Source organism: Gorilla gorilla, chromosome 22 (assembly GCF_029281585.2).
Source record: "Gorilla gorilla gorilla isolate KB3781 chromosome 22, NHGRI_mGorGor1-v2.1_pri, whole genome shotgun sequence".
In the NCBI taxonomy this organism is placed as follows: domain Eukaryota; kingdom Metazoa; phylum Chordata; class Mammalia; order Primates; family Hominidae; genus Gorilla; species Gorilla gorilla.
In genome coordinates this window covers 38,127,204-38,144,414 of record NC_073246.2, presented here as the reverse complement: position 1 = coordinate 38,144,414, position 17,211 = coordinate 38,127,204, and the positions used below count along the sequence as shown (strand labels likewise).

General features: G+C 47.9%; 1 protein-coding gene across 2 annotated transcripts in view; it reads right to left on the bottom strand.

The window, feature by feature from the left end:
- The window catches only part of DOP1B (DOP1 leucine zipper like protein B), a 132,404-nt gene that overhangs the window by 53,573 nt on the left and 61,620 nt on the right, over nt 1-17,211 (bottom strand). For both annotated transcript variants that reach the window (XM_055373998.1, XM_019017893.4), the window contains 7 exons: nt 15,676-15,778; nt 13,478-13,669; nt 10,229-10,913; nt 8,188-8,459; nt 3,835-3,987; nt 2,526-2,626; nt 1,278-1,468 (listed from right to left, as the gene is read on the bottom strand). In XM_055373998.1, the coding sequence (XP_055229973.1) occupies nt 1,278-1,468; nt 2,526-2,626; nt 3,835-3,987; nt 8,188-8,459; nt 10,229-10,913; nt 13,478-13,669; nt 15,676-15,778 (1,697 nt within the window). The remainder of the gene's footprint in view (nt 1-1,277; nt 1,469-2,525; nt 2,627-3,834; nt 3,988-8,187; nt 8,460-10,228; nt 10,914-13,477; nt 13,670-15,675; nt 15,779-17,211) is intronic.

Here is a 17,211-nt window from a genome sequence, read left to right as displayed (position 1 = left end):
ACCTCTGCCTCCTGGGTTCATGCCATTCTCCTGCCTCAGCCTCCCGAGTAGCTGGGATTACAGACCCCTGCCACCATGCCCGGCTTATTTTTTGTATTTTTAGTACAGATGGGGTTTCACCGTGTTAGCCAGGATGGTCTCGATCTCTTGACCTCGCGATCTGCCTGCCTCAGCCCCCCAAAGTGCTGGGATTACAGGGGTGAGCCACCGTCCAGCCCTTCTTTACTTTTTAACCCTTGTCTTGCCACATTCTGGGCCTTGGTTTTTACTTCTTAGACTAGGTCACTACAACCTTCTTATAGCCTTGTCTGTTACTTTTCTTGGAGTGAATGAATGCAGTACTTCTTCTTATTATTATTTTTAAATTTCTGCCTCAAGCTAAACAAACTCACTCAAAGTTTGCAAACCATCCCTTAGAAAATTGTGAAGTCATTAAATACAGCTATTGTAGGAAGTAATGTTAGTTCATAAAATGCATTAGATATTAATCATTGAAGTTTAATTGACTCATCAGGCTTATTTAGTTTTTCTTTTCTTTCCTAATTTCTACCTATATTCTTTTATGTTTGTGTTAAAGATGCCTCTGGAAGTTCTCTGAACTGAAAGGTTTATTTCTTCTTCATTTCTGATAATCTGATTAACAAGATTTTATAGTCTAAAAGAATCTTAGAGCACAGATAGAAAATGAACCACTTACCTTGTAGTTGAAGGTTCACAAATAAAAGTTATTTTATTTATTTATTTATGTATTTATGAATGACAGTCTCTCTCTGTCACCTAGGCTGGAGTGCAGTGGCACCATCTCAGCTCATTGCAATCTCTACCTCCCGGGTTCAAGAGATTCTCCTGCCTCAGCCTCCCGAGTAGCTGGGATTACAGGCATGTACCACCACACCCGGCTAATTTTGTATTTTTAGTAGAGACGGGGTTTCACCATATTGGCCAGGCTGGTCTTGAACTCCTGACCTCAGGTGATCCACCTGCCTCAGCCTCCCAAAATGCTAGGATTACAGTTGTGAGCCACCGTGCCTGCCCAACTTTCCTTTTTTAATAACAAAATAATCTGGTTTTTCAGTGAAAACAGCAAACCCACTCCCTAATAGTTCTAAATGCTAGATCACTAGGTCCTTAAATTGCCAAAGTCCTCACAATTTACAAAGTACCATTTGCATCTAACAAAACCCCCTAGTGGGCCTCAGTCTCTCAGCTGTCACTGCTGAGGTCCAGTCCCCCCACCCATTCCTCCCTCACCCTCGGGTCCTGTGCAGGCTGCTCACCGGCCGAGTTCTCCTGCTTGAGGCAGTGGATGGAGGTTCTCTGGGTTTTTGGCTGCAGCAGCAGCAGGAGCACGGGTTCGAGGATGCGAGCCACGTCCCCGAGGGAGAGCGCACGCACCAGCCAGCCCTGGGCTGCCGCACCAATGGCACCATCCGTGCAGGCCAGGCTGTCCAGCACGACAAACAAGGACCTGCGGTGGGAAACACACCAGTGAGTTCACTCGCAGCCACCCCTGTGCGCCAGGCACCGTGGCAGACACTGGGCATAGGGCGTCACCCAACACAGGTACCCTAGGACCTCCACCCAAGCTGGACTTCCAGACCCAAGTGGATGAGCACAATGGGGACTCAACTTTGGTTTCGCGTTGGAATCACCAGTGGGAGCATTTAAAATCCCAATGCTCAGGCCTCACCCCAAATGGGTTATATATCTGAGTCTGGGCCTGGGCCTCAGGCATCAGAATCAGCTGGCGTCTCTAAGGCCGAGTGCCTGGCCTCACACCTAGAGTTTCAGAGGCACTCGGGAAAAACAATGTGGAGTACAATGGGCTGCAATCAAGTTCACCTCTTAAGCATGAGGCAGTGATGGGACAAGCACACACACCAAGTATGGTCACTGCTCCAGGGGAGGTCTAGGCCATCTGACCTCCTTGCAAAGTCCCCTCATAGGGGCATGCTGTAAAAGCTGCACAGGTGATCCCAGGGCATGCCAGGATTCCTCACATCCCAACCAAATTAAGAAAATTCCTAACATGTGTTCACATGTGTCTGGCCTAAATTCACTTAGGGGTTTATGGGAACCACTGGCTGTGCTCGGAGGGGTCATGTGCAGGGGTCAGCTTTTCTGTTTTTGAGATGGAGTTTTGCTCTTGTCACCCAGGCTGGAGTGGAGTGGCGTGGTCTCGGCTCACTGCAACCTTTGCCTCCCAGGTTCAAGTGATTCTTCTGCCTAACCATCCCAAGTAGCTGGGATTACAGGTGCCCACCACCACGCCCAGCTAATTTTTGTATTTTTAGTAGAGATGGGGTTTCACCATGTTGGCCATGCTGGTCTCTAACTCCAGGCCTCAAGTGATCTGCCCGCCTCGGCCTCTCAAAGGGCTGGGATTACAGGTGTGAGCCACCACACCCGGCCATATGGGTTCATGTTTTCAACTGCAGGCTCCTCTCCCTCCCCACACGCTGGGCAGGCACCTCTGTGGAGTTTCCTTGTGAGTTAATGGTAGATCATAATGAAGGCCGCCTCACCTATCAAAGGAGCGATTGTGAGATGTTACTCGACTGCCTTGGATCTCTCTTGTCAGGTGCCAGATCACGGAAAATCTAAACAGAGCTTCCAGCCTTGTTCCCTTGAAGAGGAGATACATGGGAGTGAGGAACTTGGTTTTGTAACTGACCACTGTCTTCAGTCACCATAAACCCCATTTAAACAATAGATCAAAGACTTCAGCAGAACCGACAGCAACCACAGCAAAGACGCTGCATTCTCCTTTGACTGATTCGGCCAGAAGGAAAAGGAGAACCTGCATCCTCTCTCTCTGATTGTTCACTTTAACACAGCGGCACATTCAGAACTCAGTATTAGAGTCCAGGGTCACCCCTGTGGTCTGCAGCCAAAGGAAAACACAAAGGAGCATGGCTTCCTTGCAAGTATCAGGCCCAAGTGTCTTAAAGAACGAGGACACACAACAGACTGCAAAGGAGACCCAGGATGATAAATTCTCAATAAAATATATTTTTTTAAAAAAATTGGTTTATTATTATTTTTATTTATTTATTTTTTGAGATGGAGTCTTGCTCTGTCACCCAAACCAGAGTGCAGTGGCGCGATCTCGGCTCACCGCAACCTCCGCCTCCCAGATTCAAGTGGTTCTCTTGCCTCAGCCTCCCACGTAGCTGGGATTACAGGCATGTGCCACCATGCCCGGCTAATATTGTATTTTTAGTACAGACAGGGTTTCACCATGTTGCCCAGGCTGGTCTCAAACTCCTGACCTCAGGTGATCCGCCTGCTTTGGCCTCCCAAAGTGCTGGAATTACAGGCGCGAGTCACTGCACCCGGCCTTATTTATTTATTTATTTTTGGTAGAGATGGATCTCACTATGTTGCCCAGGCAGGTCTTGAACTCCTGGCCTCAATTTCTCCCACCTCAGCCTCCCAAAATGCTGGGATTACGGGTGTGACCCACCATGCCCTGCTTCAATAAGTTCTTAAAGGGACAATAAATTCCCTACAACTGCCTATTTTGCCAACACCTGCAGAAGCCCTGCAAGTCCTTCTAGCAAGTTTGGGCAGGTTTCCCAGCAAGTTTGGGCAGGTTTCCCTGGTGAGCCTCAATATGGTCACAAACCACATTTCCAGGGCTGTAAAAAGAATGGCTCATGCTTCTAGTGGACTTCCAGTACTGAAATCCTAGAACACCTCTGCTTATTTTATTAATCACGATGTCCACTCAGCCCCAGAAAGACTTCGACCGAACGGATGTCAGTTGGCCAAGGGCATGTACAGCAGGGGCCGGGGTGCTGCAGGATGGAGGTGGCGGCCAGAAAGGCTCACCTTGTCAGGGTCCAGGAGGGCATGGCAGATGATGTCCTCGCAGATGTTGGCCGTAGGGGCCAGGCAGTGCAGCCGGTAGAACAATTCTACGCAGGTGACGTGATGCTCCCGGGTCTCTTTGTTCAGCTGATTCCAAAGCACACGAGCCACCCTCTGGGACAAGGAAAAGGCAGGCGGTGGGGGACCATGTCAACACAGGCAACATCCGCTCACATCCTCACTCAGTCAGTCCCAGCCCCAACATACTGGCTCTCACCTATATTTGCCATGTGAGAATCCTCCATGCCCAGAGACAAATCACCAACAAATAAAGCAAGAACCCTACCAAAGGCTGGGAGCGGTGGCTCATGCCTGTAATCCCAGCACTTTGGGAGGTCGAAGTGGGGCAGATCACCTGAGGTCAGGAGTTCAAGACCAGCCTGGTCAACGTGGCAAAACCCCAACTCTACTAAAAATACAAAAATTAGCCAGGTGTGGCGGCGGGCACCTGTAATCCCAGCTACTTGGGGGGGTGAGGCAGGAGAATCGCTTGAATCCAGGAGGCGGAGGTTGCAGTGAGCTGAGATCCTGAGATCATGCAACTACACTCCAGCCTGGGCAATAGAGTGAGACTGTCTCAAAAAAAAAAAAAAAAAAAAGAAAAAAAAAAAAAGAAAAAGAAAAAAGAAAAAAAAGAAAAACCCACCAAAGTTATCCGGGCAGCAGGCAATGTTATAGGAGGTCAAACCTGGAGGTTTCTGGCCGACTAAGAACACTGCAGCTCTTGCCTCAACCTCAACATTACTTTCAGGAAGGGAATTAACTGGAAACTAGACCAGAGGGGTTGAAGCATTCTTTCAACAGGCAGGTGCCGAGCCTCACCCTACGCAGGCACTGGGGAATGCACAGATGCGCCCTCTGGGGAGTTTGGTGAATTTACAGTGATTGTCAAGATCACTCATTCTGGGGTTCAGCTCCATAGCACTTGGTCACCTCTGGGGTCTGCTCAAATTGGTTACCACGCAGCATGGATAAAGAGCCACGCCTACCAGCTTTAATTCCACTAACTTGACTCTTCCCTTTTCCACGCACAACGCTGTGGCAGGTGCCTGCCTCACTTTCAAAACACTATTATACCCCCACATCGTGTCCTCCATCTTCCCAGCCCTGAACTGAGCTCGTTAAACATACATGGTCTGCAAAGGGCTACAGCCCCTTGCCAAGTGGCAGGGAGCAGGAGCCAGTGTGCCTGCCCCAACAAGGGTGAGACCCAGAAGGAGGGCTGGTCCCCACTTCCGGGAGGGAAATTTCTAAACTTCTAGACATTCTTATACTTCATAGACTATATGAAGTTTATATCTCATAGACTGGAGTATTTTAGGCATAACTTAGGTCAAATAACTTTTTTGGCCCATTTATTTCTACTCAACAAAACCGTCTTTCTCTCCATAGATCAAGTTAACCACTGACTGGCTCAAACTCCTAACCATTATTTTGTTACTTTTTCTCTAAGAGAAAGTGATTTCCAACAATCACATTACAATTGAATTCTGATATAAAACTTTTTGACTAAGTAGACCCCCCCCCCGCCCCCACTTCCTTGCTGTCACTATGGCAAATATATATATGCAAGAGACTCCCTTCTGGAAGGTTTAAAAAATTTTTTTGCAAGGTTTTTGAGAGTTGATGCCGATCACAAATCCATACCTACTCCCTCATATATATTTTTTTGAGACAGGGTCTCACTATGTGCCCCAGGCTGGAGTGCAGTGGCACGATGTCAACTCACTGCAACCTCTGCCTCCTTGGCTCAAGTGATCCTCCCACCTCAGCCTCTCAAGTAGCTGGGACTACAGGTGTGTGCCACCATGCCAGGTTAATTTTTGTATTTTTTTTTTTGTAGACATGGGATTTTGCCGTGTTGGCCAGACTGGTCTCGAACTCCTGAGCTCAAGCAAGCAGCCCTCAGCCTCCTAAAGTGCTGGGTGCTGGGATTACAGGCGTGAGCCATCGCGCCGGGCCTTCCTTCACATGTTTAAACCTTACTCTACTCCTCTGTTCTGGGTGTTGTCTTAGTCATCTGAAATCTACCAACACTACCTGATAAGAAAGGTCAGGGCACCCTTGGGCTATCTGACCTTTTCTTGTTTGCACTGTGGGAAGCAGGAACTCTGGTATGTGAGCTGTTCCACAGGATTAAAAAAAGGCTGAAAGATCAGACAACAGCCCTGTCTGGAGTCTGAGAACTGCGGGCACGTCCTGGCTATGGGTAAGGTTGCTGTGTCTCTAGTTCCAGCATCTGCAACAGGGACAGGCACTAGCTGCCGCTGTCCTCAACTCTCAAGAACTGTACAGTACATAAAAGTGTGCTCCAAGGAATAAATCTTGGTACTCTATTGCACAGTAGGGTGACTACTGCTAACAACAATGCATTGTGTATTTCAAATTGCTAGAAGAGAGGGTTCTGAATGTTTTCACAACAAAGAAATGATAAATGCTTAAGGTGATGGATATGCTAATTACCATGATTTGATCATCAATGTATAAATGTGTCAGAATATCAAATTGTACCCATAAATATATACAATTATTACATGTCAATAAAAAAAGTATGCTCTTGGCCGGGTGCGGTGGCTCACGCCTGTAAGGCACTTTGGGAGGCTGAGGCGGGAGGATCACTTGAAGTCAGGAGTTTGAGACCAGCGTGGCCAATATGGTAAAACCCTGTCTCTACTAAAAATACAAAAATTAGCCAGGCGTGAGGGCGCGCATCTGTAGTCCCAGCTACCAGGGAAGCTGAGGCAGGAGAATCGCTTGAATTCAGGAGGCAGAGGCCAAGATCATGCCATTCCACTCCAGCCTGGGCAACAGAGCAAGACTCTGTCTCAAGGAAAAAAAAAAAAAAGGAAAGTATGCTCTAGTGCCAGGCAAATGGTAAGTACTTGAATATGTACTACATGAAAATGAAAGTAAAAATCAAGGCTTCAGTAAGAACTTGGAAAAGCTTCCCTCACTGCCCCAAAATAAAAGGAATGTATTTAATGCTGCCACTTTTATTCTATGAGTATCTTTCCAAAGATTCATGGTCTCAATTCTTTCTTCTTTTTTCTCCCCTGTGCCTATATATAGTGTAAATATGCCAAATTTTCTGATCTCTGATCTATGTAGGGCCAAGATGACACTTGCTTAATCACTGCTGCTTATAGCGGTTCCAGTCCTGGTTTTAAGTTCTGTCTATTCAAGATCTAATGTGACTCAACTCTAGCAGGAAGAAGAAATGTGGTACAAAAGTCAATAAGCAGCTGGGCACGGTGGCTCACACCTATAATCCCGGCACTTTGGGAGGCTGAGGCGGGCCTCCCAAACTCCTGAGGTCAGGAGTTTGAGACCAGCCTGGCCAATGTGGTAAAACCCCATCTCTACTAAAAATACAAAAATTAGTCGGGCGTGGTGGTGGGCGCCTGTAGTCCCAGCTACTCGGGAGGCTGAGGCAGGAGAATTGCTTGAACATGGGAGGCAGAGGTTGCAGTGAGCCGAGATCGTGCCACTGCACTCCAGCCTGGGCGACAGAGCGGGACTCCGTCTCAAAAAAAAAAAGTCAATGAGCAATTAAGTAAAAGCTCCCCCAGGACCTGACACCGTAGATGGTGTCCCACATGGAACCAAAGCTGAGCGGTGTGAGGAGTTCCACAGACGGACCCTCTCCCAAGCAACACAACCATAACTGGTGAAAATTATTTTAAAACCAACAACAACCAACCATTTAGAGTCTGGAAATTATCCAAAGGACATTCAGGAAATAAAGAAACATTTATTCCGGAAAACCTACGACATTTCGGTCAAAGCAGCAAGAGTCACGGCACTTGAGCCATGACCTGCTCATCATCTCCTTCCTTCCCCAGCTTAGCTCCATGGAAACGTCACTATCCACTCTGGTGCATGTGGCCAAGCAAAAGGGTGCTCTCTTTCCCCAGCTCCCAGTCAAGGGCTTTTGCACCTCCTGGGAGGGGCAGGCCACCAGCACGCCACCTTCCCACCCCTCTGCTGGATGTGGCAGAGGCTAAATCCAGGTGAGTGCAGTGGAGGAGTCATGGGCTCCCTGCCTCCACCCAGACCCCACTCCCAGGCAGGGGTTCCACTCAGTCCTGGCAGGCCCAGAATACTGGGGCCCCAGTTGCTCTCACTGTAGCTTTCCTGGAGGGTGAAAGTTACATGCTGGGAGAGGAAGGCCAAAGGCTACTGCCTCTGCCCAGTGCCCTGTAGAATATCACTCTCAGAGAAGTGGGCCACTGCCCCCATCCCCAGCAATATGGTTCTGAGTTTTGCTCAGGGGGAGAAGGAGGCCATAAGAAGAGTGTTCCCAGTGGGAAATACCTGATAGAAATCTGTTTTCTCTGCAATGACTTTCAATATCCCTGGAGCAATGGGAGGAACCGTCACCATCTGCAGCTTGCCAAAAAAAGGGTTGTGTCCAGAGCTCTTATAGCGTTTCATCTTGTCTTCAATGACAAGCGCCAGGGACTGGGAATGGTTTATCACTTCCAGCAGAGTGGAAATGGCCACGTTCTGGAGGTAGCAGTCAGTCACACAGCAGCAAATAGTCATGAGGGACTTCAGCCAAGATGGAAAACTGGAATCACCGGCTCCTGAAAGGAAGCCAGCCGGAGAGGCAGAAACAAGCAGAACCACGTGAGAATGGGTCCCCATTCTGCAGATTCTACAGCACCCTAGATCTGGGAAGTTACCTGAGAAATCCACCTGGACAGCAGTGCGCTAACCTCCCGCTGGTGAGACTTATTTGGAAATAAGGTCTTTACAGAGGTAATCAAATTAAGATGAGGTTGTTAGGGTGGGCCCTAATCCAATATGACTGGTGTCCTTATAAGAGGGACATGTCAAGGGAAGACAGGACATACAGAGGACACCCTGTGAAGACAAAGGCAGAGACGGGACTGATGCAGCTGCAAGGTGAGGAGCCCTCCAAGGGTTGCCGGCCAGCACCAGAAGCTGAAGAGGCCAAAAAGTATTCCATCCGGGGTCTCAGAGGAGGAGTATGGCTCGGCTGACACCTTGATCTTGGACTTCTGGCTTCCAGAACTATGAGACAAATTTCTCAGTTTATGGTACTTTGTCAGAGGAGCCCTAGCAAACCAATATATAAAATATTGGCCAGGCACCGTGGCTCACGCCTGCAATCCCAGCTCTTTGGGAGGCCAAGGCAGGCAGATCATATGAGGCCAGGAGTTTGAGACCAGCCTGGCCAACATGGTGAAACCCCATCTCTACTAAAAATATGAAAATTAGGGGGCCAGGTGCGGTGGCTCACGCCTGCAATCCCAGCTCTTTGGGAGGCCAAGGCGGGCAGATCATATGAGGCCAGGAGTTTGAGACCAGCCTGGCCAACATGGTGAAACCCCATCTCTACTAAAAATATGAAAATTAGGGGGCCAGGTGCGGTGGCTCACGCCTGTAATCCCAGCACTTTGGGAGGCCTAGGCGGGTGGATCACGAGGTCAAAAGATTGAGACCATCCTGGCCAACATGGTGAAACCCTGTCTCTACTGAAAATACAAAAATTAGCTGGGCGTGGTGGCGTGTGCCTGTAACCCCAGATACTTGGGAGGCGGAGGTAGGAGAATCACTTGAACCTGGGAGGCGGAGGCTGTAGTGAGCCAAGATCGCGCCACTGCACTCCAGCCTGGCGACAGAGCAAGATGCTGTCGGCACGTGCCTGTAGCCCCAGCTACTGGGGAAGCTGAGGCAGAAGAATCACTTGAACCCAGGAGGCGGAGGTTGCAGTGAGCTGAGTTGGTGCCACCACACTCCAGCCTAGGCAACAGAGCCAGACCCTGTCTCAAAAAAAAAAAAAAAAAAAAAACCCAACACAAAAAAAACTTTATCAACAGGTATCATGAAATAGTCTATTTACTATCACTGAATGCCACTCATGTTCTAGGTCTTCTGATGGGCTGTGCTGGACACCCAGGGTTTAAAAACATAGGCCCCACCCTTACCACTTTGCCATGTAGTGAGACACAAGTCAAAAATGTACTAATTACAAATGAGGAAGGGAACAAATGAGGCCAATAGCACCTTCTTGGCTTACACAATTTGAGCTAGTCTTTAAATATAGGTTGAGAATCTCTAATCTGAAAATTCCAAATCCAAAATCTGAAACCTTATTAGCACTGACATGATGCTCGAAGGAAACAGTCACTGGAGCTCTTGGATTTTGGATTTCTGGATTAGGAATGCTGAACCGGTAAGTGTAAGGCAAATATTCCAAAAATCTGAAAAAAGTCCGAAATCCTAAATACTTTTGGTCCCTAGCATTGTGGATAGGGGATATTCCACCCACATCAATCGCCTCATCGTATGATTCCCAAAGAGGGACTTCGGCAGGGCTGCCTCTCACCTGGTAGCTGGAAGAGCGTTGCACAGAGCTGCTCGGTCTCTTCCTCGGACAGGTAGACAGGGAAAGTGGCACAGTCCAGCAGCAGGTGGCAGGCGGCGGCAAAGGCCTCCCTGCATTCCTCCCTGGAACCCCCCAGGTTAATGACCACCTGCTCAACATCCCATTCTCCCCCGTTTTTCCTGGCAGGGCTGCTGGGCGAAGACGATGGTGACTCCGAACTTTTTGTCTTGAATGGAGACCCTCGTGCTGTGAACAAGTCTGAAAGCATCTGCTTGAACTGAGGCACAGTGATGGGCTTGGGCTCCCAAGAGTTCTTCCTGCTGGAATCATTGGCTGCCAGGCTCTGCGTCCCATCCCTGTCCCTCTTCCCTGCAGGCTCCTCGGACTTGCTTTCTTCTCCTGACGCTGTCAGCTGTACTCCAAAAATGTTCTTGCTGGCAAAGTTGGCGATTAGCTCTTGGATGCAAAGAAACGTCCTCTGCATGCTCCCGCCCTTCTTCCAAACGTCGTCCCTTTCCAGAGAAACTCGAGGAACCCTCAAGTGCTCAGAGAGCTCTGGTGACGAGGCACTGAGCCCGATCCCACTGTCCTCAGACTTCAGAGGGGGAAACGAAGCATCTTCGTCACCGGGAATCACTGCCTTTGTTTCCAAAATTATTTTGCCGTTTTCACCTTTTACTGGACTCTGTAAAAAATAAAAAGATGTGAATTGTGCATCTCTTAACACCAAGCTACTTAAGTATCAGTTGAAATCATGAATGTATTTCAATTCTGTTTTTCAAAATCATCACTCTCTAGACTAGAGAATCCCTGTGTTAAGTGTATAATGAAATTGAGGAGGCACCCAAAGCAGGAGAAGGAGAGTGGTGGGTAGCAAAGAGGAGGCTGGTACACCCACATGCTCTCTGGGGAGGCTGGCTTTTGGGCCTATTTTTCTTGTGTTTTTGTCTAAATATATAACCCCTTTAGAGTTCAAAAAAGTTGTTTAAGAATTGTTTCTGCCAGGCGCGGTGGCTCCAGCCTGTAATCCCAGCACTTAGGGAGGCTGAGGCGGGCAGATCACCTGCCACAATTCTCTGGACAACAGAGCGAGAACTGTTTCCGACAAATTAACAAATATGAATGAGGAAACTGAGCTGAGGGTAAAATAAAGGTGTGAAGAAATAAAATAAGGCCAGGTGTGGTGGCTCACGCCTGTAATCCCAGCACTTTGGGAGGATGAGGTGGGTGGATCTCCTGAGGTCAGGAGTTCAAGACTAGCATGGCCAACATGGTGAAACCCCATCTCTACTAAAAATACAAAAAATTAGCCAGGCGTGGTGGTGGGTGCCTGTAATCTCAGCTACTTGGGAGGCTGAGGCAGGAGAATCACTTGAACCCATGAGGTGGAGGTTGCAGTGAGCCAAAATCATGCCACTGTACTCCAGCCTGGGCGACAGAGAGAGACTCTGTCTCAAAAAAAAAAAAAAAGGTAAAGCAAGTCAGAGAATAGTGTATGTTACGGGTTGAACTGTGTCCCCCAAAAATAGGTTGAAGTCCTAACTCCCAGTACCTGTGAATGTGACCTTAATTTGAAAATAGAGTCTCTACAGATGATCCAATTAAGATGAGATCATCAGAGTGGGCCCAAATCCAGTAGGACTGGATTTATAAAAAGGAGAGATCTGGACACAGAGACAGACATGCACACAGGTTGATGGCCAAGTGAACATAAAGGCCGAGACTGGGCTGATGCCTGGACAAGCCGAGGAATGCTGAATATTGCCAGCAAACCACCAGAAGCTCGGGGGAGGCATGAGACAGACTCTTTTTCCCCAGTGCACTCAAGAGGTGCCAACCTTGCTGACACCTTCCTGTCAGGCCCTGGCCTTCAAAACCATGAGAAAACAAATGTCTGTTGTGGAAGCCACCCAGTCTGTGGTACTTTATCATGGCAGTCCCAGCAAACTAATCCAGTACCTCATCTCGCTTATATTCGAAATAACCAAAATCACATGCCACAAACACACACATAAAACAGTCTGCAAGGCTAGTTATAACTAGCCCATTAACTGTAGTTACATAGTTATTAACTATACCTAACCATTAACTGCAGTTACAGAGCAGGCAAGTAGCATGAGAGTGGGTGAAACAAAGGGTGCTAAACTTAAAAAATTTTTTTTGTAGAGACAGGGACTTGCTCTCACTCAGGCTGGAGTGCAGCCGTGCAATCATGGCTCACTGCAGCCTCAACCTGTTGGACTCAAGCGATCCTCCCACCTCAACCTCCTGAGTAGATGGAATTACAGGTGAACACCACCATGCCTTTTTATTTTATTTTATTTCATTTTAATTTTATTCATTTATTTATTTATTTTGAGACACAGTCTCACTTTTTCGCCTAGGACGGACGGCAGTGGCACTATCTCGGCTCACTGCAAGGTCCGCCTCCTGGGTTCACACTGTTCTCCTGCCTCAGCCTCCTGAGTAGCTGGGACTACAGATGCCCGCCACCGCACCCAGCTAATTTTTTGTATTTTTAGTAGAGACAGGGTTTCACCATGTTAGCCAGGATGGTCTCGATCTCCTGACCTCGTGATCCGCCCGCCTCGGCCTCCCAAAGTGCTGGGATTACAGGCGTGAGCCACCGCTCCCAGCCCTTATTTTTATTTTATTTTATTTTTTTTTGAAACGGAGTCTTGCTCTGTTGCCCAGGCTGAAGTGCAGTGGGGTGATGGGTCACTGCAACCTCCGCCTCCCAGGTTCAAGAGATTCTCCAGCCTCAGCCTCCCAAGTAACTGGGACTACAGGCATGCGCCACCATGCCTGGCTAATTTTTGTATTTTTAATAGAGATGGGGTTTTGCCATGTTGGTTGGGCTGGTCTTGAATTCCTGACTTCAGGAGATCCACCCGCCTCGGCTTGCCAAAGTGCTGGGATTACAGGTGTGGGCCACTGCACTTGGCCTAATTTTTATTTTGTAGAGAGATGAGGTCTTGCTATGTTGCCCAGGCTGGTCTCGAACTCCTGGGCTCAAGCAATCCTCCTGCCCCAGCCTCCGAAAGTGTTGGTATTACAGGTGTCAGCCATTGCACCATACCAGGTGCTAAAACCTTTTAAAGTGAGGGTTTTACAAGCATATTTGACATATTACCTGGGTATCTTCTCATCTTTATTCCTATCCTAACCAACCCTAAAGACTTTCTACTCCCAGGAAGGCATAAGCTGCTTTTAGCCCCCAGAACCATTTCTGCCCCTCAGAGTACACACCGAGGTTCCGCTGGTGGACTCCGTGTCGAGGTAGGAAGGAGGCATCTGGACTTTGCTGAGCACCTTGAAACACGTCTTCAAGGCATGCGTGAGTTCAGGTAAACTTAAGGCCTCCATGTCCTCAGCAAGAGGCTGCACCAGGCAGCCGAGCACCTGAGGGAGATACTGGGTTTGCACCTCAGAGTAAAGTTCCTGTGAAATAAACATGTAGGTTAACCCCACAATGTTGGTTCACAATCAGAAAAACAATGCATCTCAAAATGGCATCTAATTCAATTTTTTAGGGCATAAATTTCACACTAATTTTCTTTCTTTCTTTTTTTTTTTTGACAGAGTCTTGCTCTGTAGCCCAGGCTGGAGTGCAGTGTCGCGATCTCGGCTCACTGCAAGCTCCGCCTCCCGGGTTCACGCCATTCTCCTGCCTCAGCCTCCCGAGTAGCTGGGACTACAGGCGCCTGCCACCACGCCCGGCTAATTTTCTGTATGTTTAGTAGAGATGGGGTTTCACCGTATTAACCGTATTAGCCAAGATGGTCTTGATCTCCTGACTTTGTGATCCATCCACCTTGGCCTCCCAAAGCGCCGGAATTACAGGCGTGAGCCACCGTGCCTGACCCACATTAATTATTTTATTTTATTTTATTTATTTATTTATTTATTTTTTGAGATGAAGTCTCACTCTGTCGCCCAGGCTGGAGTGCAGTGGTGTGATCTCGGCTCACTGTAAGCTCTGCCTCCCGGGTTCACGCCATTCTCCTGCCTCAGCCTCCTGAGTAGCTGGGACTACAGGCGCCCGCCACCACACCCAGCTAACTTTTTGTATTTTTTTTAGTAGAGACGGGGTTTCACTGTGTTAGCCAGGGTGGTCTCAATCTCCTGACCTCGTGATCCGCCCACCTCGGCCTCCCAAAGTGCTGGGATTACAGACGTGAGCCACCATACCACATTAATTTTCAAATCAGAAAACAAAAGAAGACTAGGTGTAGTGGCTCATGCCTATATTCCCAGCCAGCACCTTGGGAGGCTGATGCAGGGAGATTGCTTGAGCTCAGGAGTTCGAGACCAGCCTGGGCAACACAGTGAGACCCCATCTCTACAAAAAATACTAAAACTATCCATATGTGGTGGCACATGCCTGTGGTCTCAGACACTTGGGAGGCTGAGGTGGGAGGATTGCTTGAGCCTGGGAGGATGAGGCTACAGTGAGCTGAGATCACGCCACTGCACTCCAGCCTGGGTGACAGTGAGGCTCTATCTCAAAAAAGAGAAAAGAGGATGGGCATGGTGGCTCACATCTGTAATCCCAGCACTTTGGGAGGCCGAGGCTGGTGGATCGCCTGAGGTCAGGAGTTCAAGACCAGCTTGGCCAATATGCTGAAACCCTGTCTCTACTAAAAATACAAAAAATTAGCTGGGCGTAGTGGCAGGTGCCTGTAATCCCAGCTACCTGGGAGGCCGAGGCAGGAGAATCACTTGAACCCCAGAGGCGGAGGTTGCAGTGAGCCGAGATCACACCATTGCACTCCAGCCTGGACAACAAGAGCAAAACTCTGTCACAGGAGAAAAAAAAAAAGAGACAGAGAAAAGAAAAGAACATTTCTATTGTTTTTGTTTGAGACTGGATCATGTTATGCTGTCCAGGCTGGTCTCAAATTCCTGGGCTCAAGCAATCCTCCAATCTCAGCCTCCTGAGTAGCTGGGAATTACGAGCGCATACCACAGAGCTAGGCTCGGTATTTCAATTTCATCTAGACAAATCAAGGATGTTACTCCTCTCCTCGCAAGTGGCTTTACACTTTCTAATAAAAAATAAAATTGGCACGTTTCTATATTAAGGAAATTAGTTTCCTTTGAGAAAATTAGCCAACAGCACAATTTTAACTAGGAAATGTATTGACTCTTTCCCTAAAGTAACTGTAGTACGGGAATGATACCCAGTTCATCAGCTGGTTGACCTAACTTCAGCTTTGCCCACTTACAACTGGCCCAAAAGTTATAGCCCCTTTTAAATAAGACATTAAAAGTTTAAGAGATTACATACATCCAGCTATATCTTTTATGCCAAAACAAACATCAAAACAGTGTTGCATATTTATGTAAAACATTTTCAGTAATGTGAGGTTGATAAAGCAGGCCATCACCACCAGTAAGAATGTAAATAATAGCAGGCGTTGAGATGTCCCTTCCCCAGCACTCACCAAGGGAATGACATCCAGCAGGAAGACCAAGAGGGCGCAGAGCTCCGAGACCGTGGGGGGAGGGCTGACGCTGTTCCTCACGCTGTAACGCTGCTTCACTGGTCTATAAATCACAGCAAAGAAAAATCCATTCTTTGGCCAGGCATGGAGGCTCACACCTGTTATCTTAACACTTTGGGAGGCCGAGATGGGTGGACTGTCTGAGCTCAGGAGTCTGAGACCAGCCTGGGCAACATGGTGAAACCCCATCTCTACTAAAGTATAAAAAAATTAGCCAGGTGTGGTGGCCCACACCTGTAGTCTTAGCTACTTGGGAGGCTGAGGCATGAGAATTGCTTGAACCCGGGAGGCAGAGGTTGCAATGAGACAAGATCACACCACTGCACTCCAGCCTGGGTGACAGAGCAAGACTCTGTCTCAGAAAAAAAAAAAAAATCAATTCTTCTTCCTGCGTTAAGTCCAAGCATTTCTTACAATTTCCAGTAACGTTATTCTACTTCAAACATAATGGAAGAGAGCTTTTGTAGTTCTCATAACTAAATTTTGGTGACTAAAAGTATCTAACATGTAGAAGTGTCAATAAGTGTCCTGAATCTGTTGGTGTCCAAACAGATTCCCTCTGACTTGAACTCTACCAATTCAGGTGTCTCCCAGGAGACCTGGAGTACCATCGACAGATGTAATCCCAAGTCCCCAGTCCAAGCCCAAAAGCACGATCCAAGGGAACGAGGCTGGGCTGGAGAACACCACAGTCCACACGGCTGTTCACCCTGCTGTAGGAGTGGCCTGGGACTACTCCCCTCCAAGTAATACCAGGAGTTTATCAGCACCTGAGTTGCCTAGAACATTTCAGCTTCTGTAGAGAAGTGTAACCCCACAAATCAACTATTGTTAGTTGCTTATCTCATACTGAAATTCAAGACTTCTTTTAAAATAAACAGGCTACTAGATAAATGGGTAAGTTAAAAAGTATCTATTGCTTTTCATCTCATAACCCTGGGATGAATAAATTAACTGTAATAGGATCCACAGGCAACAGCAAAGCCATGTTATACTGAAGACAGACATTAATCTCAGGACAGTGATTAACTCTAGGATGAAAAGAGGACAAAATGTTGCAAAGATGGAGAGTCAGCTCTATCTGGGTAGAAACATTTTATTCTTTTTTTTTTTTTTTAATAACCAGGATGGCCAGATGTGGCGGCTCATGCCTGTAATCCCAGCACTTTGGGAGGCCAAGGCGGGTGGATCACTTGAGGTCAGGAGTTTGGGACCAGCCTGGCCAACATGGTGAAATCCTGTCTCTACTAAAAATACAAAAACTAGCTGGGTGTGGTGGCGTGCACCTGTAGTCGCAGTTACTTGGGAGGCTGAGCCTGTAGTCTCAGCTATTTAGGAGGCCAGGATGGGAGGATCGCTTGAACCTGGGAGGCAGAGGTTGCAGTGAGCTGGGATCGTGCCAGTGAACTCCAGTCTCGGTGACAGAGAGAGACTCCGTCATAAAATAAAAAATAACATACCAGGCTGACCAAAGCA